The sequence below is a fragment of the Pelobates fuscus genome, chromosome 1, assembly GCF_036172605.1.
Source record: "Pelobates fuscus isolate aPelFus1 chromosome 1, aPelFus1.pri, whole genome shotgun sequence".
NCBI lineage: Eukaryota > Metazoa > Chordata > Amphibia > Anura > Pelobatidae > Pelobates > Pelobates fuscus.
This window is the reverse complement of record NC_086317.1, coordinates 336,033,260-336,059,070: the sequence shown is the minus strand read 5'-3', so window position 1 is coordinate 336,059,070 and position 25,811 is coordinate 336,033,260. Positions and strand designations below refer to the sequence as shown.

At 37.3% G+C, this 25,811-nt stretch overlaps 1 protein-coding gene across 1 annotated transcript in view; it reads left to right on the top strand.

Moving 5' to 3' along the window:
* The window catches only part of PCCA (propionyl-CoA carboxylase subunit alpha), a 532,298-nt gene that overhangs the window by 124,632 nt on the left and 381,855 nt on the right, over positions 1-25,811 (top strand). Inside the window, exons 7-9 of the mRNA XM_063425353.1 lie at positions 9,017-9,148; positions 14,837-14,873; positions 18,219-18,297. Of these exons, the coding sequence (XP_063281423.1) occupies positions 9,017-9,148; positions 14,837-14,873; positions 18,219-18,297 (248 nt within the window). The remainder of the gene's footprint in view (positions 1-9,016; positions 9,149-14,836; positions 14,874-18,218; positions 18,298-25,811) is intronic.

The following is a 25,811-nucleotide window of genomic DNA, read 5'->3' as shown; positions in this document are numbered from 1 at the left end:
TAAGCGGTACAAGTCTGCAATGATACATGGGAGCAGAACTTTTCGATCCCCTTCCATGAGTGGTTTTCAGTGTGGTTACCATACACACAAAATGTCATTACTTTTATACATTTTTATAACATGTTACAACAACCTGTTTATATGTTAGGTCATTGTATCCATTAATCAGACCTAGTATCAGCTTGCCAATTCACAGAGCGGTTTATGATGAGATCCATGTGGTTTGCAAAGCTGCGTTGTTCCTATTTGGGGGTCTCTGATCTGAAGGTCTATAGATTGGGAACTTTTTCACCAGATTTCCTCTGTGCATGTGCACATGTGTGAGAGAAAGTCCTATTTGGAAAATTAAAGTTGAGTGAAGGATAGGATAGAGAAAGAAGTATAGAGAAGAGAGAGAAAAAGAGCCGGGTTGCCTGCAGAGCTCAGCCTACCCGCGACAGCTGCCCCCCAAGTAGGCCCTTCATCCCAGAGTGGGCAGGGAGGGGGGAGGGAGAGGCGCAAGAGAGCGAAGAGGGTGCACATTCTTTGGTATGGGGTTCTAAGTATAACCCAATAATCGTTCTCCATGGAGGCAAGGAGATTCTGCTGTTCAAGCTGATGGATCCCTGGGTAGCCAGTGACCCCAAATCTTTTTGAATCCTTTCACTGTGCCCAACACTCACGCAGTTAAGTTATCCACAAGGCATATGTCCTTAATTTTAACTACTACTGCTGCTATGGAGGGAGCGTTTGGCTTCAACCAAGCTTATGCCTTTGTTCTCCTTGCTGCTAGAGTGATCTTGTGGAACAATTTTTTGTTCGTGTCTGGTACACACTTCTATTGGTCTGTTTAGCAGGTATACCCAGGGGTTGTCTGGTGCTTCCCAGAATCCCTGTATCTGGGGGCAGTCCCACCACATGTGTAGATACCTGCTCTTAAGTCCACATCCCCTCCAACATTTGTCTGTTGGTGACTTTTGCATACTGAAAAGTTTAACGGGGGTTGTGTACCATGTGAACATTGTTGTGAAGGATTGTTCCTGTAAGGATTCACAGATAGACGTGGCATTATTGACTTCACAAATCTCTGGCCATTCAGTGCCCTCTAGTTTCTCTCCTAAATTCTTTCCCCATTGTTCCGTATAAGTTAGGGGGTCCCAGTCTTTCGGTGTATAGGTGGGCGTAAAGAGAGTTGATTGAGCCTCTCGTCATAGATTCGCTCAGACATATCCTCTCTAAGAATGTTAAACGTTTGTGTGCCGTTTCCTTAATGTATGGCTGTCTCTCAAAATGTTTAATTTATATGTATCTTAAGAAATCTGCAGGGTGAGGTGGATCCTTTGTTTCAGGTCTTCAGACTGTACAAATTCATCTCCTTTGTATAAATGAGCAAAACTTTGCAATCCTGCTCTTTCTAAGTTTTTAAAATCGTGGACTATGACTCCCGGGGGGAAGGAACTGTTTCAGAGATATGGTGTCATTGGTGAGGGGAGTGATGTCAGCCCGTATTTTGTGGCTGAAGCCCAAGTCCCATATTTTAAGCGGGTTTAGTATTGCTGGACAAGTAGTCCTCAACATTATGCTATGCTCTTTGGGCACCAACATGAAGAATTGAGGGAGATCAGCTCCCATTAGTAATGACTTTAAGTCCACCCTCCTCCTTTCCTCTAATGGGGCATGCCACATTGCTACCTGTGCTAGTTGTGCAGCTAGATAGAAGTGGAGGTGTGGCAGACCCAACCCTCCTTTCAGTCTCTGATATAGAATATTCTGTGAAACCCTGTGCTGTCTATTCTGCCATATAAATGAACCAATAGCATTTTGTAGTCGTGCGAGGTTTGATTTTGTGATGGGGAGAGGCAGAGTCTGAAACAAAATAAAAATAGGTGGCAGTATGATTCTCTGGTGTTTTTATACTATGGTGCCTTTATTCTGTGGTGCCGTCCATCTGCTGTATCTGTATGCACAATATATTTTATATCACAGTAAAATGTGTAACTGACCAGAGTGGAGTGTGAGCAAATGAAAAGACATGCCCCATGTTTCATAGCTAGTCCCATGCATTCCTCTTTCCTATCACAATCAACAATGATAGTCTGGCTGGCTGCACAGCAACAATATTGGTTTCTCTGCGAAGACAAGTGTTGTATTGACTCAATGAATGTCTGACAACCTATAAAGTATGTGCCCGTCTGTAACTCTGAGTGACTGGCACGTCATGTAGTTCATGTAGCTTGTCTGACGGCTCAGTTACATTTAACATGGGCGTTTTGCCTTAGACATTATGTTGCAGCTACAGACACACTTGACATTTTGTGATTAGGCTTTTGGTCCTGTATTCCCTTTTTACCACTTATCCTTGTAATTAAGACACTTGGCTACTAGTACTGAGCACCTTTTTATACATTTTATAAGAATACAATTATTTGTGAAAACTAGACCGTCTCCTTGCCATTGTGGGAATTACAAAACATATGATCATGTAGACAAATTTGATCAAGATTAAAAATAAAGTACTGCAATACTCTGGTATTTTGGCATTATATATATATATATAATTTTTTTTTTTTTTTTAAATGGAAATATGTTCATGTTAATTAGGGTTCTAGCTCTGACGGCTAATGCAGCTGCCCTACGGAGCTTCTAAAAACATTTAATTGTTTGCAATGAACTCCTGTGGAAAATGCTTTATTTTGAGGATTTGTGCAGTTCCACACGAGACGTGTTTTACTAATTTATGGACTAGAAACATTCAAATAAAATATATTGCTGGAAGCAAAAAATGCCAGAACAGTTGCTGCAGGAGTTGAGTATCTATATATATTTCAGCACTATGGGGAAAAGTGTGCCATACGCAGCATTGACAGGGGTTGTGCAGACTGGTCCTAATTCTCAATAAATACCCAATAAATATTCCTCAAAGTAATGGAAGAATGTAAAAAGCCTAGATTATGCTTGTCAGTGTTTTCCATTTCCTTTGTGACTGCCAGATACCTTCTTTTTCTTTTAATGTAATCAGCTGCTATATCCATTTCCAGAGCCTAATTGAATGTAATGAAGTAAGAGGCAGGGCTGTTGAGGGCTTTGCATTCTCTGGTCTTTGTATTCCTTTTGGTGCTAAAAAGAACCGTGTTAACATAAACCTGAGTAGGGCTGTTTAACCTTCTTTCTACCCTGGAAATGTAGATGCAATATCATTTGCAGCTGAAAAGATCCTTTCTCAGATTGTGATGTTTAAAGATGCAAATTAGGTATTTTGTCTCTTCTGTAGCCTGGAGGTGTTATGGAGTAAAACAGAGAGAAGTTAGTGGGATTAGTTCCACAGGTTTCTTTTCTCATGTAAAAACCAGAGCAGATTTCAGTGCCATAAAGTAAAATAAAAGCAATATGGAAACATCCATGGAGATTGCACACATTCCATTTGTTTACTTTGCTCTATGCATGTCAAGATCATTAAAAAGCAATGCATCTCAGAGCCTCTAGTGTTCCATTTGTTTGGGGATGTGTAAGTATGGAGTGTGTTTCCCTGTATAGCTCCAGAGCTCGTGCAGCTTTTCACACCATCTCGTTAGCAGTTAGACAGCATTACAGTAGGATTTTTACATGTCTTTAATTAATTAATTTATTAATGCACGATTTGTTTATATGTGAAAAATAAGGAATACTATACTATACTAAACTAAAAAAAAAAAAATCCTGCTTGATTGTTGTTCAAATTCTCATGCTTGCATAATAAGGACAATGGCAATAGCAGACTTATTTTAATTGAGAGAAAGTTTTCAACCCATTCAGTTTTACACTGAGAATGTTAAGGACGAAAATATTTTGACATTTTTGCTATCTATGCAATTATAATTAACTTTTCTCGATTAAAGGACTTTAATACATATTCTATACTGTTTTCAAATAGTTGATACGTGTATTTGTTTTCTCATACACTATGCTTAGATTACATTTCCCGTTTTGGGTAATGTATTATGATTAGAGTGTTTGCCTGGGACATGTTCTGTAATACAAAGAGTGCATTACTGTACATTTACTTCATTTAAATATATATATATATATATATATCCATTTAGTATTTTATGAGTTGCTTAATATGTTAACATCAGTTTTGAGGGGACAGTTGTCCTTTAAGTTTCAGGTGTAACATCAAAGAGAAGATGGTAACACGAGAGAGAGAAGTGTCAGAAGACGCAAATTAATGTATCACAGGCGTTCCTGTAGCACTGGCTGTAGTTATAAACGTTGCTAAGAAAAGATATGTAGAGGGTCAGATTCTGATCCTTTTATTTTAATAACAGACGGTGGAAAGGTAGATGAAGAGTTAACAGATGGAGAGGAAGAATGGTTGTAGGTAGAGAGTATGGCACGAGTCTGACTTGAGCTGGTTAAACCTATAGTAACAGCTGATTTACAGTGCCAAGGGCAGCACAGGGATCCTGAAAAATACTAGGGAAAGATGCCTTTTGCAGATGGCAGGCTGCTTAATACATCTTTGAAAGAGCAGGTTGCTTAATACATCTTTGAAAGCTGCCTTAGTAGAGTAAGCTCGTCAATAATGTGATTAGAAAAAAGGGAACTTGGCAAAAACCTGCCACAATCAGTAGTAATTTAGAGGCAAATACAAATTCTACAATAGAGATAATAACGGAACCAGTGGATTTTTGGGAGGTATAAACATTCTTATACAAACCTAGGCAGATATCCCAAAAAGGGCAGCATCCACAATAAAATTCTCACTAAAAAGACAGGACCAATTTCCCATTAGACAGAGTAGATACATGCCTGCAGGAAAGCACCTATTTACAACCCTTAAAATATGCATTTTGGAGCTTAGGGCTGGTGCGTTTAAATAATTACTAGAATTCTTGGCCAGTGTCTGCCGTGATTTAGACTTCCTATGCTTGATAGCAGAGCTACAGGAACAGTTATAGAAGGTGTAAAATTCTGTACTGTCCCAGTGTCTGTCTGTGAGGCTGCACAAGAAGTAGAAGGGTTCATTTCACAGGGAACATCTAAGTGATGCACACTGTATAACAGCTAGAGCAGTTCTAATGTCCATCATAGGATGGTGAGTACTTTGCAAATAACCGTTAAACTCTACATGCCTCTACACTAAAGACCTATTTTTAGTTAAGCCTAAATGTGCCACCTTCCAAAACCTAAACATACTCTTTCCAAGTTTAAGAAAACCTTTTATCTTAATTCTAGGTTTAATTCCTCTTACAAATTAAGCACACCGTGTGCCCCAGTACAAAATGTAACCTCACTCTAACCCTAGATCCACTATTTCTAAACACCCTTCTTCTCAAGCTTTCAATCCTCTTAAAACTAGACACCCTATTCAATCTAACTCTGACATTAACCCCTCTCAATCCTTAACTTCCCCTTTATCCTAACCCTAAAATTATTAAGCATTGGATAGCTTAGAAAGTTTATTGAAACAAGGATAATGTTAGAAGTGGTTAGGGCAGGGATAGAGAACCTTCTGTTTTGGACTACACCTTCCATGATGCTCTGTCAGTATTATGGCTGTAAGGGCATTATGGGAGATGTAGTCCACATCTGGAGTGCTGAAGGTTGCCTATCCCTGCCCTAACCACTTCTAACATTATACTTGTTTTAATAGACGTTCTAAGCTATTCAATGCTTAATAATTTATATACAAAAATCCCAATAGACTTTAATTATTGGAAAGTTTTTCTAATCATTTTGCAAATGTATTAAATTGTGTGTGTCCGTGTGTGTGTCCGTGTGTGTGTCCGTGTGTGTGTCCGTGTGTGTGTCCGTGTGTGTGTCCGTGTGTGTGTCCGTGTGTGTATGTCTGTGAGTATCTGTCAGGAAAATGTGTGTTTATCCACTGTGTGTGTGTTAAGCATAAAAGGGTGAAAATGTTTAATTAAAAAATGTTTCACCCAATTCTTGTGATTTGTAGTAATATACATATATGAACTGTTGTGCTCAAATGTTTGCATACCCTTGGAGAATTGGTAACATATGTACCATTTTTAAAGAAAACATAAATGAGCAGGCAAAACAGTTTTCTCTTATTTCTTCTGGGATTCATATTCAACTGTAGGTTATAATAGAATGGCACAATCTTAAAACAAAACATGGCAACGAAGAAAAAAACTGAAAAAACAACTATTCAAAAGTCTGCATGCCCTTCTTTCTTAATACTGTGTATTGCCCACTTTAGCATCAATGACAGTGTGCAGTCTTTTGTAATAGTTGTCAATGAGGCCCTTAATTCTTGCAGGTGGTACAGCTTCCCATTCGTCCTGGCAAAATGCCTGCAGGTCATGCATTGTCTTTGGTTGTCTTGCATGAACCGCATGTTTGAGATCTCCCCCAGAGTGGCTCGATGATATTAAGGTCAGGAGACTGTGATGGCCACTCCAGAACCTTCACCTTTTTCTGCTGTAACCATCTTGGCCTTGTGCTAAGGGTCATTGTCATGCTAGAAAAGTCCAAGAGTGTCCCATGCGCAGCCTCCGTGCAAATTGTCTGCCAGTATTTTCTGATAACATGCCACATTCATCTTGCCATCAATTTTCACAAGATTCCCTGTGCCTTTAGAGCTCAATCCCCCCAAAACATCAGTGAGCCACCACCATGCTTTACAGTGGGGATGGTATGCTTTTCACTATAGGCGTTGTTGACCGCTCTCCAAACATAGCACTTATGGTTGTGACCAATTAAGCTCTGTTTTGGTCTCGTCACTCCAAATTACATTGTGCCAGAAGCTATGAGGTGTGTCAAGGTATTGTCGGGCATATTGTAACCGGGCTTTTTTATGGCATTTGCACAGTAAAGGCTTCTTTCTGGCAATACAACCATGCAACTCATTTTTGTTCAAGTATCGTCGTATTGTGCTACTTGAATCACAGAGCAGCCTGTATTTCTCCTGATGTTACCTGTGGGTTTTTCTTTGTATCACAAACAATTCTTCTGGCAGTCGTGGCTGAAATCAATCTTGGTCTACCTGACTTTGGCTTGGTATCAAGATACCATAACAAATTTCCCATTTCTTAATACATGATTGTACAGTACTGACTGGCATTTTCAAGGCTATGGATATCTTTTGATATCCTTTTCCATCTTTATAAAGTCCCTTTACCTTGTTGTGCAGGTCTTTTGACAGTTCTGTTTTTCTGCTCCCCATGGCTTAGTTCTAGCCTGCTCAGTGAATCCACATGAGAGCTAACTCATTGACTATTTATACACAGACACTAATTGCAATTTAAAAAGCCACAGGTGTGGGAAATTAACCTTTAATTGCCATTTTAACCTGTGTGTTACCTTATGTGTCTGTAAAAAGGGCAAACATTCAAGGGTATGTAAACTTTTTCTAAGGCCCATTTGGGTGTTTTCTGTTCTCATTGTGATTTTAAAAATGAGCCAAACAACTATGTGAAAATAAATGGCTTTATATGATCACTATCCTTTAATAAAATACATTATTTTGCATGATCTGTCATATTTAAAAAATCAGTGCCAAAAATGCACAATTTATGCCAGGGTATGCAAACTTTTTAGCTCAACTCTATATGGTCTGCAAAACTCTCTTGGTAGGTGATAGGTTTCAAAGTAACATCCACATGAATGCCAGGATCCAAGATTTCTAAACAGAACATTGCCCAGTTCATAACACTGCCTCCGTTGACCCACCTTCTTTCCATAGTGCGTCCTGCTGCCATCTCTTCCCAGGCAAATGATGGACACGAACTTGGCCATCCACTTGATATAAAAGAAAACATGATTCATTAGACCAGTAAACTTTCTTTCACTGCTCCATGGTTCAGTTCCGTTATTCACTTCACCTGTCAGTGGTTTTACTGTTGTGGCTGATTAGTGTGTAATACAAACTACAGTATAATGATTTTTTCAGCATTCTAAAAGCATTTTTGAAGGGCTATTGGACTGTTTTACTAGACACAGAGACTTAAGTGGACCAGAAGGTGTTAAAATTATGGAGTTGTATACAGGGTGTACATTTGTAGGTCCATGCATGCAAGAATTGCACATTAGAAAAACATTGTACCTGTTTAGCTACTTCTGACTCAAGAACCAGTCTTAAGCATCAGTCTGTCTACAACATATGTAACGTTACAATAATGTATACCGCTAAATTGATTTTTTTTTGCTTTTTATTTTGCATGTAAGACGTGTTTATGTAAATATGTTTCAGAGTTTTTAAAACACTGTATATTTTTTAATATTGTAATAAGTACTGTGCTTACATACATTTTCTAAAAAAAATGATATATAATTAATTATTTGTATATACAATATATACTGCTATTTATGTGCAAATGTGGTATGTGTTTTGCAGCACGGTTTCAGTTTTTAAATATCTTTCAGAACAATTAGGAAAAATAAAACGTGTGTGTGTGTGTGTGTGTATATATGTATATGTATATATATATATATATATATATACACACACACAGTTTGATATTTGTATTACCTTGATGCTCCTGATGACTAACCTTTGTCCTTCCAGCTGTTGTGCATGTGGACTAGCTTTCCCATGATGCCTAACCACTTGACTGGCTGGCTGATCATAATAGAGTACATAGTCAGCAGCTGAATTGTGCCAAAAGTTAAACATCAGAGCCATATGCTATTGTGTAAAACCTCTTAATTTGACATCTAGAACACCCTTGTTCATACCTATATATGTTGTTTTATTAATAATTTAATATTTATAGAATACAGACTCATTTAGCAGAACATGTAAATGAGGCTGTTCAAATGTCAATTTCTCCCTGTGTTTTCCTTCCCATTGGACTGCGTCTCAAGTAGGAAAAATGCAACACATGCTCATAAAGGGTCAACCACAAGTGTGTAGTTACAGAATAGCCACCTTGGGCTGCAGCTTAACGTTTTTACTGTTGTTTGTTAGATGTGTCTTCTTAATTACATTAGGCACCACTGTGATTTATCTTTCATGCTGTCTCTGAATTGTGAAACCATACCTAACACCTAATATGTTTTTGTAGTAAACGTAAAACCTTCATTGTCTCCACAGGCAGCAGAGAGCGTCACCTTCATTGGACCTGACACTCATGCTATTCAAGCCATGGGAGACAAGATTGAAAGCAAGCTATTAGCCAAGAATGCAAAGGTCAACACCATCCCAGGCTTTGATGGAGTGGTCAAGGTGAGAAAATGCTTGACTGCTATATGCCCCATATAGAGTAAGTAAGGCTCCTAGATCAGCAATGAGAAGAACGCCTGCCCACTGCAAATCTCCATATTCCTGTCACTAAATACCAGTCTACTGTAAATTATTGTGTTGACTTCATTAGTTTTATACTGTAGGACTACTGTACAAGAAAGAGGCAGATTATAAATGTATCAATTTTATATTATGCATTTATAAGTAATAAACCATCTATATTAATATGAAAAAGCAATTCTTCTCCTTCGATCCCAGACTAGAAATGAGCACATAAAGTGAAATATAATTACATCTTTATATATCCTGCACTCTAAGCTAGCAATTGTGAAACTTCGGTTTGGTGCAAGAGTTGACCACAATCATTTTTTTGTATTAATTTTATCTTCTCACCTGTTCGCTAATTTAACATATTGTCATCATAACTTGTGACACTGTCATTGCAGGTTACATTATATAGTTTATTACACAGTTGATATTGTATGGAAGCTCTTAAGTGGGAATTGTTGGTTATTGAGAAGTATATTGGAAATGTTATGCCAAAAAAGACATGCTAAAAAATCTTTTTTTAGACTTTTTGCAGTTTTTCTACTTGTTGGAATGTTTCAATTTTCTTACTGTTTCCCCACAATCCCCTGTTTGTAAATAACTGTGATAAAATAGTTAACAAAATACAGTAATGGCTGTACTAACTTACAAGATCCGATATTGAATTATAATTACAGTTACCATTGCATACAGTGAGGTGCAAACAATGCTGCATATCCGAAGGCTGCTCATGCTGGTCTTAAAATCATTGGGAGAAACCATGTACATGCGTATGCTTGCTGCCACATGTGTATTGGAATAAGAGCTGCTTACAAATTCACATTACATTAGTCAACTTTTTTGTGTTTGCTGTTAAAGTTCCTATTTCTTTTTCAAATCTATTTGAAATTCAATATACCGTATATACTAGAGTATAAGTCGACCCGAATATAAGCCGAGGCCCCTAATTTTACCCCCAAAAACTGTGAAAACTTATTGACTCGAGCATAAGACTAGGGTGGGAAATGCAGCAGCTACTGGTAAATTTCTAAATAAAATTAGATCCTAAAAAAATTATATTAATTGAATATTTATTTACAGTGTGTGTGTGTGTGTGTGAATGCAGCGTGTGTATGAATGCAGTGTGTGTGTTTGTGTATGTGTTGCAGAGCCTTGGTGGGGGGTGGGCATTTTTATGAATTTTTTTTTAATTATTATTTAAATTTTTTTTGTTATATTATTATTGATTTTTTTGTTATATTTTTATTATTTTTTTATTATTATTTTTAATATGATTTTATTTTATTATTTTGATTTTTTTCGTCCCCCCTCCCTGCTTGATACATGGCAGGGAGGGGGGCTCTCACTCCCTGGTGGTCAAGTGGCATTGGCAGTTCAGTGGAGGGGGGCCGGTCAGCTCCCTCTGCAAGTCCCAGTGTAAGTCTCGCGAGAGCCGCACTATGACCCCACGGCTCTCGCGAGACTTACACTGGGAGCTGACAGAGGAGCTTACCGGACCAGCGCGGAGGAGGAGGGAGCTGACAGGAGCTGCAGGAGAGGTAAGTAAGAGCTTCCTGCCAGCCACCCTCCTACACAGCCCCATTGTCTGTATTATGGCAATGTAAATTGCCATAATACAGACATTGACTCGAGTATAAGTCGAGTTAGGGTTTTTCAGCACAAAAAATGTGCCGAAAAACTCGACTTATACTCGAGTATATACGGTATTTGTGAAATAAATGCCTATGGTAAAGGAAAAGTTTGTTTTGAGTTGAAAACATTCACAAAAGTCCACACACACAATCACTGCAATATCTACTGTGGGAGAACATATAATAGAAGATATGTACAGATAAAAAGACTAAAATAGTACTATTCTAACACAATTTGTATTTGCCAAAATAGAAAAGTTATGCCATTCTCATGTACCGAAACGGTGTTTCTGTACTTCCATAGGTTTATATCCACCTTAGTAATGCATCATCTGTTGGTTTTCTTTTTATTGTCTCTTATACCCTTTTATATTTAAATCCCTGCCCCTTCCACCAACACACTTTACAGATTACAGAAGTATATATATATATTTTTTGTGTACCATAATTGTCTTTTATGCATGTGAGCAATCTTCATCCAGCCAATTGTAAAACAGCCAGGATTATAAACTCAAACCATCTGGCGTTTGCAAGAGAAATATTTCAAGGCAACCTCTGGGGTTTATATCTTGCAAGGTTACTAATATTGTTAATATAAACATGCAGCTCGGGCAACGTATTACCCTGCTCTTATCCTAAGCTTGTAATCCATATGCCAAAACTCAATCCAGGGTTATACACTAAAGTGAGAATTGAAAGAGAATTTTAAATTTAATGCCAGATTAACCAGCATAGCTGGTATACAGGTTTTTTTTTTCCAGCTCAGCTATTTTGACCCTAAATTTTAAAGTTGTTTTAAATTCTCACTTCAGTGAATAACCCGAAATTGTGACAACACAACTTTAAACATCATGATACAGTTACTTGGTCTTCTGTAAAGTGGCACTGTCATCCCCCATTAAAAAAAATCTGTATTTCCATCTAGAAGTGTCAATCCCCTCCCCCCCCCAGAAGTTATCAGTGGGACAGGTTCGGTAAGTGAATCTCACCTTTATCTGCCCCCTGGTCACCATCTGGGATCTTTGCGACTTCTGTAAAGTCCCCAGACGGTGACAGTGTGCTGCCTTATGAGCTATATATAAAGTAATAATGTGACCGATAAATGTGTCAAAAACAAATGACTTACAAGTGTTTCTCATTCCTGTTCTAATCTACTTTAACCCCTTAAGGACCAAACTTCTGGAATAAAAGGGAATCATGACGTGTCACACACGTCATGTGTCCTTAAGGGGTTAAAGAGAGACCTGAGTGGTCCAATGCATGGCATGGCACTCCAACCAATAAAGGGCCTAAGAATACAAACATATATTCCTAACGCTATAGTATCCTGAAACCTATATAGCTGTGTTTCCTTCCCCTCCTCTCCCCCCCCCCCCCCCATGTGAAGGTTTTAAGGGTGAGTATTACTTACCTTTAACCTTGCAAGCTGTTTTCCTTGCTCCCACTCTGCCCAAAAAGGTAAGCATTTTGCACATCAAACTGCAGTGCTGCACAAATCAAATGCTACTTTAAGATCAGTATTTGATTTGTTTTACTCGGTTATAACAGAGGAAGCATCTTCCAGACAGCCACTAGAGGCTTGTTAACCCTGCAATGTAAACATTGCCGTTTTACACTACAGGCTTCAAAACACAGGGGCACTGCACCTAGAATATTTCATTCTGATGACAAGGTCTGGGTTCCTTTAGTGTTCCTTTAACCTATATTAACATTAATAAATTACCTTGTTGGCACTGATGTGCATAAATTATTTAACTAAATACGCACGCAATTTTTCCTGTGGCAATTGTTTGTCTATCGATTGTACAGAGCTGCAAAATAGGTTGGTTCCTTCTAAATAATACTAATAATATTGAATACAGTATCGGTGTCAGAATTATGAATCTTGCATGTGCTACCTCTTTGCATTTTGTATGTGTAGACAACGTGATCTCTGTAGTTTTTAGTAGAAATAATGATACTATGATTTAGGATTAAAAAATTGTTTAGCAAGAAAGTGTTTGATATTTATTTAGTTTCCTTGGTGTTTTTCAAATACATTATAGTTGTACGTTGAAAAAAAAAAATCCTGCCAAAAAAATCAACCCTTGACTGCTAATTATATTTAACAAAGGTAATCAGATTTGCAAGCCAAAAGAAAAGCAAAAAGTTTCCACCTCTGCTCTAATCATGGCCGTTCATCAGTCATCACTCTTCCTGCATTTTGCTTCAAGAGACTTTAATTGTCTTCATTTGAGAGCTTTAACACTTCCTGACAGGGAGGCTATTTAGTGGAAGTTTTCTCGCATAACTGTCACTGGCAGGAACAAAGGCCCCTCCATTTCAATATGTACAAACCACTAACATTTCTTAAATTACCCCTTTTTTCATGAATTTCATCCCTTTAAGCAACATTTTGAAGAACACAGGCCTTAGAATGAAACAAGGCGCAATAAAACAGTAAACCAATACTTTCTTTTTGGGGAAATTATCTTCAACTTGAAAACAATTGTTATTTTGAGTGAAAGAGAGAGAAAGGAAAAAAAAAAGTCTCATTAGCAGATGTGAATGCACAGAGTAAAAAGACTTAAAACTAAGGTTACTCTCAAGAGCTCTTTGAACTTAACAAGCAGCGATTTGTGGAGCAGACTTTGTAATGAAAGGAAATTAAATTTTTTGCCAACTTCCCCTTCTAGCGTCCTTATTCTTCATGAGGGCAGTAACAAGGTACTGAAGACCTCTTTAAAGAGGATTTTATTTTATTATTGGGCAAAGAGGAAAGTTAGTATGAGTGCTCATGAAAGCATAAGTGAATCAATAAAGGTATCATCTTTAAAGGAACGTTTTCCTTTTTTAGTTGAGCTATTGAACCAAATATGATGGTATCTTATTTGTGACCAAACAATTTGACTTTTGATGAATGCTAATAATGATACAAAATAGTCTTTTAATTTTAATGATGACTTAATAAGTTATGCTCTTTTTTTTCTTTCATTTTTCTTTAACTCTCATAACACTTTTTTTAAAAATAATCTTTTTCTTATAAGCTAAATTGCAAGAATTCTCAGGGTTTTTCACGAAACTCCATAAACCTGAATATCACAGCTGAGACAAAAATAGATGATTTGGAAAAATGTGCAAACTCTGGTATAGTGTGCTTATTGTGGGCCTGCCAAGTCTAATTTTGTATTTTAATTTAGTATAATTGAGAATGTAACGACTACCGGTATATAGATTAACACGTTTTGTATATGTTTTTTTTTTTTTGTTTGTTTTTTTAAATAGTAGCATGACATGGGATTTATAGCCTCCTGGATGCATGTATCCCCTATTTTTACAAAACTTTTTTTTACAAATATATAACTTAAAAAAATAAATAAAAAAATGATCATGTCAGTTTTGAGTCTGTGGAAGAAGTCAATGTTTTGCGCAGTATTCAATTTCCTTATAACTTGCTTTTAGTATGCATTTTTTTTCTGACAGATGCAATAATCAGCATTTTCCATTTTTCCACCTTTTTGCAATTTTATTCTAACTTTTCTCTTTTGAGAACAAGCTGATAATGTCAACAGTTCATGGAAACAATAGAGAATGAACTCCCCCTGCTGTCTGCTTCATGGAAAACATGACAGAGACAGAAGAGAAGACAGAAACAAGCTGTAGCAGACAGGCTTTAATGCCCTGATTTATGGCCCATTATTGATTGTAAACTCTGAAATTTAATCACTTTATTTCTGCCACAGCAGAAAATAATCTCACATAGGTAGCTGGGTTTCCTGTCAGCTGATTTGGAAGTGCTTTGTGTTTCTTCGCCATATAGTTGGGATGAGGTAAAATTTACATTCCACTTATGGCATTAATTTTACATTCCTCCAAATGAAAAGGGTCACAAGGTTGTAAAATCAAACATTAAATGAATCAGAGGAGACAGTAGTGCAATATACGACTGCCCTAAGGACACAGTGCAATGGCTGATGGGATTAACGTTGGGTCTCATTTCCTGCTTTTACAGGATGCAGATGAAGCTGTCAGAATTGCAAGGGAAATTGGTAAGTTCTTAAATTAGCTATGGTGGGATTTGTGTGCCTCTTAGCAGACATGGTTGACTAAATTAAATGTGTAATAGGTAATCCCTATAGAACAAATAATGTTTTAATAGTTTTAAGATCTCATTTGCCCACGGCTCTCAAAGAACTTGTGCATTAGCACCTTTTCCCCAAACACCACATGTTATATTTGCAAATTAGTTATGAAGGTTCAATCAGCACCTACTGTGAAATAAAGCAAAGATCACATGTTTTACATTTATATATTATCTGTAATGTATATGCAAATCTGTGTATACATTAAATTGACAGACATTAATATATTGCTTTATAAATTCATAGATTAAATCATATTTTAAAAATATATTTTTTTTGTCTAGATTTAATAGTTCATGGTGCCATTTTTTTTAAAATATATATTATCGGCATGCTAAGAAAATAATGTTTTCAAAATAATATATTATTATAATATGTAAATATGTGTGTTTATATTCTATCTGTATATATGTGAAATAAATATAGATGCTGATTTGTTTGTGTGTTTATCAGAATTTATCTTGTCCTAGATATTTATTTTAAAAAAAGGAACCCCCAATACACACATATGAGAGCAAGTGTTACATTATGAATTGTAGTGTATGACCGTCTATTCCAACTGATTGAATAGAACAGCACTATTATTGATATTATTGTTTACATTCAAACCCTAGCCAGCACCACTATAGGTTAAATTGTAAAGAGGGAGTGGAACAACAAAAACTCAAAAACAGTCTATGAAAGACTCTTAGAATGCTAGGCCTATTTCAGTACGCTTCCACATATATAAAACGTTTTACCAGCTATCCACGCATGGTTTGTAGTGCTGTATACACTTCATGACTATCTGTTGTCAAGGTGTATGAGACCATTACGATGGAATGTCTCTTTCACTTCTGTGGATATCACTAGTAATGTAAATTGTGTGACTGGCACACATTATGCTATTGTATTCACCAATGTTACCCACTATATATTTGGGCTACTTTAAGGTATTTGAAATACATCACCCAAGTTGATAACATAGTCTTATCGTCATCAAATATTGTAGTTATAGCAATTTATGTATTCTGACTTTGATTTGTATCTTTAGTCCGTGCATAATTATAACACTATTCCTCTGTATCCATTTCATATTCACATTATGATTTTAGAATTGTCCAGTCAAATGCTGTTCTGTTCTATTTATGTATGTATTTATTTATTTATTTATTTATTTATTTTACTTGCTGAGGACACACATGCTTTTGGTAAAGATGGATTGACAAATAATGGAAAAATATTGGTGTTTTTATGTTATATTACATCTCTGGATTTCTCGTTTCTTTGAAGTTCTGCTTTTTTATTTTTTTATGTTTATATTTATTTATTTATTTATTTATTTATTGATTTTACCACCACCTGTTATATGGTGCAATTCACAGCAGGCAACTCTGTGAAAGATTCTTTGTTATAATTCCTGGATTTCATTTATGCTGCTAATGTTGTTTACATAGTTTTAGGAATATATATATGTATATATTATTTATTTTTTTTACACCCAGTTACACTGGGAAGTCACTGAGAAGAGTTGCTGTTAATATAAAACTGTTAAAACATTGAATTAAGATGGTGTATTTCATTACAGTGATCATGTAATTTTTATAATAACCCAGCAAATGTAGACCTCTAGTTGTAATGGAAAACAGGGGTACAGCAGAGCAACTTCCAACCGCTCATGGATTATTCCAAATTCCTTTAAAAATTTGTATTAACATTAAACATTTAACTTTTTCATAAATCCCATAACAAAACAACTTTAAAACTATATTATAACAATTCATAGAATGTTATTGAGGGTGGGGGTCCATCTTTACAAATCCAAAATTAAAATGTCACATGTTTACTTAAGTAAAATATTATAATTTTACGTGGACTTTGGAGAAACTTTGAATAGTATTTTCAATCACTCTAAGAAATAAGGGAACCACAGCCCAGGTTATTTAAAGTCCTGCTGTTATATACAACACTGACACTGAGCTTATGGACCATTCTAGTGACATGTGCCTGTAGAATACAGTAATGAATTGGAAATTATAACATTTTAATATTTAAGAAAAAAGTATTATGGTACCTTCCAAAAATTCTCCATCATGCTTTTATGAATTCATCTTAAGCTTCTTAAGTACCATGAATTGCAAGAAGCCATAAGCAGTTTCTTATGATGCATATATACCTATGAATTCCTCTTCTATGTTATGCCATATTCTTACACTAAAAAATAGGTAATATTCTCTAGTTGTTTTTTTTTTTTACATTTAAAGAATTTTTTTTCTACTCTTGATAGAGTAATTATTAAATGAACACTATAGTGTTACATGGTGTTACAAACGGAGTGTATTCCTAACGCTTTAGTGTCCCTGTCCCAAGTTAGATACAAATGACCCCTACCTCCCAAATAAATTCAAATACAATGGATAAAATAAAGCATTTACTTACCTTTTTCCAGCGTTGAATATCCCTTGATCCAGTTCTCCTCTCCGCATCTTGCAATGTCATCAATGTGGCATGGCCTCCTTCGGCGAACGTCCAATCCAATGCTCCTAATAAAAAGCAGCATTGGACACCTGATGCTCATGTACACACACACACATACAAACTTCCCCATCGGAAAGTAGTCTTATGAGCTTCAGTTTCAAGTGACAGAAAACAGACACTAGAGGTGGATTTAACCATTCAATCTAAACATTGTAGTTTAAAGAATATTTTTTGTTTTTTTTGTTTTACATTGAATGACAGGGCCCCTGCACCCAGACTACATAATTGTGATAAAGTGATCTGGGTGACTTTAGTAGACCTTTAATATATATAGATATATGCATAGTTTCAATATATTCAATACTCTTGGGTGTCTCTTGCGTGTCTGCATATTTGTTCTTGAAGATTTGTATTTGTGCAGGTTTTATAATGCTAATCACTGACCATTTACCACTGAAGATAGAATCATTAATATTCCCAGATTTTCATTATTTGCCCATTTACTTTAATTGTAGTACACTGTAAGTTTCTAAAATTGAATAACTTTAATGACAGCAGAATTTAAAGATTTTCATTCAGGACTCCTTTATTACATTAAATTAACTTTGATACCTTTTTGTCTTGAAGATTGAAGGTACCATCCTAGTTAACTCTGTTTAGTTATAAATGAGCCCCCCCCCAAAAAAGACCACGAATATATTGTTCACTTTAGCATGGGCCATGTGGCAAACGGTTATGTTCATCGGACCAAATGATCGAAGTCTGAACCTGTGTTTAATTGTTCCCTGCTGTTAGGCTACCCTGTTATGATCAAGGCCTCGGCAGGTGGTGGTGGTAAAGGCATGAGGATTGCCTGGGATGATGATGAGACCAGGTGAGATACTGTCCACAATCCTAACCATGATTAATACAGCACTTACCTAATCTTACTTCACAGCATTGGGAAATAGGTGCTAAATTGCCTCTTCAAAGCAAATGGCTTCTGTCCTTTTAGTATGTCTTGTTGTATCCTTCTGTGAACAATTGGCTTAAACACCCTATTAACTCATTTATTTAGTGAGTTGACAATTCAATTATCTTGTGCGCTGCCTGTCTAAGCCTCTGGGTACGTAAATATAAAATGCAATGTGAATACAAATAAATATATTTATTTAAAAATGTATATATACATTTGTGTGTGTGTCTGTGAATTATCTCTTTTGTTAAACAATTCTTTTTTTTTTTTTTTTTTTTTAACATGCTATAACATAATCATGTCTTTAAATTATCCCTATGTTACCAATACAATGAGTTCAATCTCTTTTTGGAAGTCTACCTTGCTTAAGTTACTTATAATCTGTATGTTCATATATATATTTGCTTTCCAGGAACAAAAAACAAAAGCAGTATTTATCCTTATTTTAATTTTTTTCCTCCCATTTGTACCTTTCTTCATATACCCTATTAGCGTTTAATACTTGGGTATATAATATGGTGATAACACAGGCATCAGTATTGCTTGAAAATAGTGCAAGAAAGACATGGATGTAGTCCCTGTCAAACTATTTTTGTCAAGAGAGATAATTTCCAGGCTTGTCCACTCTGCTAGAGACATCCTGTACTCTCAGGTCACACTCTGATGGGGGGACATCCTGGCATTCTAAGCCATACAACTCTGTGGAGAAAACTTGGTACCCTAAGCCCATCCCCTTTTTGGGAACAATTTTGCACCCTAAAAGTCCTTGTGGGGGACTTTCTGGCAGCTATTATTCTAAATCGTCGCAACACTATAATGTTAGGAATACAAAGCTGTATTCCTAACATTATAGTGTCTCTCAACTCTTCACCTCTCACCCGCACCCCCCACATGGAGCAGAGAGTTTAATAACCCTTTTAACACTTACCTGATTCCAGCACAAAGGTCCCTGCCTGCCTTCACCGATGTCAGCATGAGGGGAACCTAAAGCGCACACATTAGGCATTCCCCTTAAGATCAATGTTTTTCAATTTGGTTTTTCAAGAGGCTGGATGTGAAATTGCAGGAATCGCCTCTAGTGGCTGTCTGAAAGAAAACTGCAGTGTTTTCACTTGCAGGATTAAGGGGATAGGGAGACTGCACCCCGACCACTTCAATGAGATGGATGGTCTGGGTACCTATAGTGTCCATTTATTATTGGACAAGGAGTTCAGCAGATTATGTCTAATTAATTGAAAGTAGTTTTTAAAAAACTAGATTGATTACACCCATGGTCTCTTTGTGCCATAAGCACTGCAATAAACAGATATCGGAGTATTGCAATTATTAATTTTTTGGCAATATCTAGAACCTGGACTGGTTAGATTGAGCAATCAATTCTAAATAGCCAGCAAATTGTATGCTCAAATTTGGTGTAACCTAACTGATCAAGAGAACACAAAAATGAAACTCATTCCAAGCAATGCTAAAGTCACTTTTATTTCTAAAGCATTCACTTGTAAGTGCAGGATATTCCAATGAAATTGAAATAAAATCTAGCACTTTAAGTACAATGTACAGATAGATTTTAATGGACATTGTATATACCAGAAATGTAACATTATTGGCCATGCATTGTTATATCTAGCCATCATGTTCCATAAATAAAAAATGCAAAATATTTTAAAACACAGCACAGAGAACATGTGCAACACATATCGGCATTTTCACCCAAGGTGGAACACAAGGAGGAAGTCAATCTGCTTAAAATAAAAATTAATTTAGACATAAAAAGAAAAAAACTAGATATTTGGAGATTGAAATAGATAAACTTCACTTTCATTCCATTAAGGTAATACTTTGACCTCACATTTTTAAATGCACAAGAATTGCTGAAATGTATACACTCTACCAAAATCGCCTTGAAGGCATGGAACATCTCATTTAAAATTGTCAAACCAATTGGTCTAGAGCTTTGCCCATATCTATATTAAAACATACCTTACCGCAAATTGATTTGGGGTATTGGTATTCATTTATAATCGGGACAATTTCGGATAACTCCCTTATGTCTTTTGAGAAATTGAAAACAAAATATGATATAGATGGCTTTATCTCCCCAAACTACAATATGATTTCTTGTAAATCACAAGTATTTTAATGTGACCTGTGTGTAATGTGATCTGACTTGGATCTAAGATTTAACAAATTAGACAATTCAAATCTAGAGAAAATGTTTCTCTCTGATCCGAATCGAAAACACATAATTTCTTTGAGCTTCCCTTAACATCTAGGCACATCTCAAAAACTAGATTTCAATGTTTGATTTAGATGATTGGTTTAATATCTAATTTGCTCTGAAAGAAAATAACAATTCTCCAATCATTTGGAAAACAATTACAAAATTGTCTATAGATTGTATCTGACTCCATCTAGAGTACACAAAATGAATATTAATATCTCTAATAAATGTTGGCGAGTTTGGGACAATGCCAAATGCCAAAACTTCAGAACCTTTGAAAAGATCTTCATTTTTTTGTTAAAATAAGAAATGTGATCCCTCAATTACCAAACTATCACCAAAATTTAGTTTATTTAAACAAATATTCCCGAGGACCTTACTAAAATAATAAGATAAAAATAGGCCATATTTTATTGCTGCTACATTGACAATACCTAGATACTACAAATCACCATCTATGAAATGAGTTCAATATCTAGTGTTAGATAATAATATATATGAAATTGTCCTTAGACAGTCATCTTCTTTAGTAGACCACTAACATTCCATTGAAACACAGGGAAGATAATGTAAAAAAATATTCTCTGTAATCTTGACCTACTATTGATTTATAATTTTAGACAAGTCATTAACTGTGTCATTGACTAACACTTGTTACACCTTGTACAAATTGTTGCATGCATATTTACAATGTTATTTGTATAGTTACCTACATTTGCAAAATAATTGTATTGCCACAATGCTTTCCTCTGGTTAATATGAAAGGTTTTATATAAACTAGTCTTCTCCATGTCCTCTATATTTATAATCTGGAATGTACACTTCTCCCTTATCCAAGTCAATGCTTTGAGGCTTGGACAACATTAATTGCCAAAGAGCACTGGGCTAACACACCACTAACAATGTCAGCCAATCAACTCTGTCCAGGTAGGATGAAATTGACATTGATAATCCAGAAGTCTTCATTTTATATGTAACTGTTATTAATATTAAACCAGGGAACAGTGTCTGAAAACTTTGGGCAACATAGCTGCTACAGGCGAGCTGCCGAGTTTGTGTTGCTTAGAGTGGCCCATTGACAAAGCAGAATAAGTCAATTACTTTTCACAGCTAAATCTCACTCTAGAGCTGTTATGATGTAAAGGCATTTGCCTAACCTTTGTCATAAAGGGGTTGAGTGCATGTGTTTATCTGTTGCACTTTACTGAAAGCAGCCATGTGTATCTAGGTCCTGTAATTTGTTGAAGAGAAATCATTTAACTATGTGCCTGCTTCTCCCACTTGTAGGTTGGTGTTTTTAAGCTTGTGGATAAGGAACACAGTTTGACACCCATTTAAGTGACAATATAGTAGCAAATTTTACCTGCGATAACTAATGAGCTAGCTTAATGCATATACATTAGGAAGGTTAAGAGGGGTTAGGCCAAAATGAAGAGGATCCTAGTAATCTTTTGAGTGTCTCACTAAATGAATTTCAAGTGATCTGATATCAATCAAGGCAGGAACTGGCTCCGTACTACATCTGAGCAGTTTTCAGTTTACTTTGTGTCACTGAGACTAAGAATGATTTAAAAACAGCTCTTATTGCAATAGTCCAATTAGTAATTGGCATTCTTAAAAATGTCTTTCTCGCATATGTTCTGTTTGCCATTGTTTGTGTTTTTCATGCTCTTAAACATATAGGGCTTTATTTCATGCTGTGTAACAAGAAGTTGAAAAAAGACTACTGCTGTCAAAAAAGGATGATTATACAGAATGTTATAGATATTTATAGTGAATATGTTTACTGTTAAGTTGGAGGGAGTTCTAAATCTGTTCGTAGAAGCTGTTGCAAGGGTTGCATGGCTGAGAGCTTTTCCTTTAATGAAACACCACCATGTGTTGCTGAAATGTGCAGCTCACCGGTGTCCTTCTAACAGTAGTTACAAGTTTAATTGATTAAAACCAGTGACAGATGCCTTTGTGGAAAAAAAAATGCTCCAATATTTGCTTTCTGGGATATTTTTATAAGAACAACCTGCTTATAACAGGTTTATAGTGACACTAATACTGTGTACAATTGCAGCTTTTTTCTGTTTACTTTAATGCATATAGTTTTATAAGTGATATGGTTTTATAATACTTGGCTGTTTGAAGTAGCGGGACTCTTTGTTGTTTCATTGTGTCCCAGTAGATCCTTCATTGATAATGTCCTTTGTACCATCATAAAGCAATTTAAAAAAAATAACTGACATTTGCTTCCTCCTTTATAATAATACAACCATGCTGATCTGGGATTTGGGTCCTGCTAGTTACATACCAGAGAGAGCTGCAAGAAAGCACTGAGTGAGGTCAAGGCCATTGCCTCACAATTTAAGCAATGTGAGATCTCGCCCACGTATGTAGGTTGAGTGAAGCGTTGAGTATTGCGGACGGTGGAGAAGTGAAATAAGGAGCAGAGTGCAAATGTATCATGGGTATAATTAAAGGGATGAAAGGAGATTAGGAAAGGGTTAAGATAGAGTGGGGATTGGAAAATGCATTGGAGAGGATACGATTTGTTATAGATAGAGGTGGGTAGCTATAGAGGTGTGAAATGTTATGGAAGTAAGCAGTGTGGAACTAAATTAGAGAGGGCCCTAGTGGATATATATATATATATTTTTTTTATTTTTTTTTGTCCCCCCATCACAAAGATGGGAAAAAAAAAGAGTAGATCCCTGTCTGCTGTACAACTCCCAAAATGCTTTGCCAGCTGGGGATCTACCATTTGCCCATCCTTGCAGGGTTGTGTTTGTAACTTTTAATATAATTATTTAAAATGTTAGGTAAAAGTGCTTGGTCAGTTCTAGTAAATCTAAATAATACTTGGTTTCAGATATAGTATGTCTACTTGGTTTCTATTATCGGAAACAAATCCTACAAACAAATTGAGAAAGTATAAAATGTGGAAAAGCTGTCTAGATGAACACAATTTAACAAAAACTTGAAATAATAAGAGATAATTAAATAAATATCCAATATTTTCTCACTGAAACTCAGTGATGGTTAGATAATTATACCATGCGTTGCAAAGCGTGAAACAAAATTGAGCTACAAAGTGAAGTAACGAAAAGTATAGAAGTTACAATTTCATAACATGACAGGAGGCTTCATATTTTGCATTAACTTTCTTTACAAACTCCATAGTAGCAAAGTAAAAACAGTTGAAATAAAGAACCAATCAGAGTACAGACAGTCTATATAAGCAGAAGTACATCCATATCACTTCCTCTTTCTTTGCTGCTCAATCACAAGTCAGGTCAGTGTACTGCTTCTTTAATTCAATGTATATTTGAACTAGTTATATGTTGTATGTTTTGGTTTTCCTGGGAGTGGTAATGGGTTCCTTGATAGTCCCCTGTAGGTGTATGTATGTGTAGTTTGTGACTAAAAAAAAAACTCCTCTCTCCTCAGGCTCTCTCACTGAGACGGCCTGTTGGTCTCCCCCTCCCCCCCTCCTCTTCCCTGCTGGCTACGTTCGCGAATTTCACTCTGGGTGCTTTCCGCGCTGCTCACACTGCTCCTGTGTGAACAGACCGGGCTATTCATCTGTTCCTGTGTTTGTGCCTTTGACACGAACGGGTCGTTCATCTCCCCGTTTGTGCCTTTTGTCCTACACGAACTGTTACTCAGGTCTTGCTGCACGACCTGTGATTCGGGAGTAACAAATTGTAGGCCAAAGGGGTGAGTCCCCATTTGGGTAATTCCCAGAGTGCTGCCTACCGGAATCTGCTGTAGCAATTCGGTTTTCCTGGATGAGCCCCAGTGACTCCAAGGGTCTGCTTTATCATGCCATTAGGCGTTACATAATATACGGCCTAAGGCCTTTGACAAGTCCCTCCCACACGGTCCCTATAACTCCCCTACCTGTGCCTGTTACCTGCCTATTGTAATGGAGGATACACAGAACCCCATTGACCTACAGGCCATGATTAATGCGGCGGTAGCCGCATCTCTCGAAAAGGCCATGCGGATGGTGGACGAGGTACGTCAGGAACTCAAATGGTGGCTCACCCTCATGCAGGGAGATACAGCGCCCGGCGAAATGCCATTGGAAGGGCAAAGAGTCTCGGAAGGCTGCTAGCAAGGGCAAGGCACCCCTCAAACGAAACAAACGCTTCGTACCTGCGGCCCCAGCGTTCCCTAAAGAAGTCTCCTTGGATGAGGACAGGGATATGCCCCACCCGCTCTCCATCCTGGATGAGTGGCAGGCAGTGGTCTCTGACTCAGACGACGGCGATTGGGGCTCCAACACCTACGTCAAGGAGACCTTTCTGGGTGAGCCCCAGAGCAAAGGAGATGCGGAGCCTTCCACTACGGCCGCTGCTCAAGAACAGGAGGTCTTTTTGGACGCCACGGGGCAACAGATGTTTGACCCCAGAAACATACACCATCCCTGCTCCGGGGAATGGGCTCCACCTGAACACCTCCTTAAGTTTATGCACTTCTGGATCCGCAAGCCTTTGGAGAAACATGTCCGCAAAAGGATGCAGGCGGCGTGCCCCAGACCATCCCTGCCAGATAGGGTGGCGTTTACGCCTGAGTTTGACAAACTCACGCTGGCCTTCATGGAACGAGGTGGTTGCGACCCACGAAGAGGGGTGCAAGACAATCTCCTGGACGCAATGGGGCCACTGGCCCAGGTGATGTTCCTGGCAGATAACGCTTACGCCAGAGCAGACTCCTTCAACGCGGATATGGTCCACATGACATTAGAGAGTGGACCCAACGGGGTTTCTGCTTCCTTGGAAATACTAATGCGGCCCTCTTGACAGAGCGGCACAGTGCAGCACTCTTCCGCATCGACCCCAAATTGACTGACCTTGGGGTAAAAGAATTAGGCCCACAGACACGGCAAACTTTTTGGAGAGGCGTATATGAAGGAGCTGAACAAGCACGTGAACGTGTTCACTTCTTTGAACAGGGCCCGCACCTCCATGTGTAAAGTGTTCAGAGGCAACCCTTCCAGGGGTGTTTTTCCCAGGGTTGGTTGGCAACGGGGCCGTGCCACCAGCCGCTTTTGGCCATCAGGCCCCCGCATGGGACATCCTCAGCACTTCTACCCGCAGCACTCTTATCCGGATTCGGGTGCGAGACAGCACTACCTCTACTAACAGAGGGAATCGGACAGAGGCCGTGGACGTGCCTGTGCAAGGTTTCCCACAGGTAAGAAACACAAACATGCCTTTAT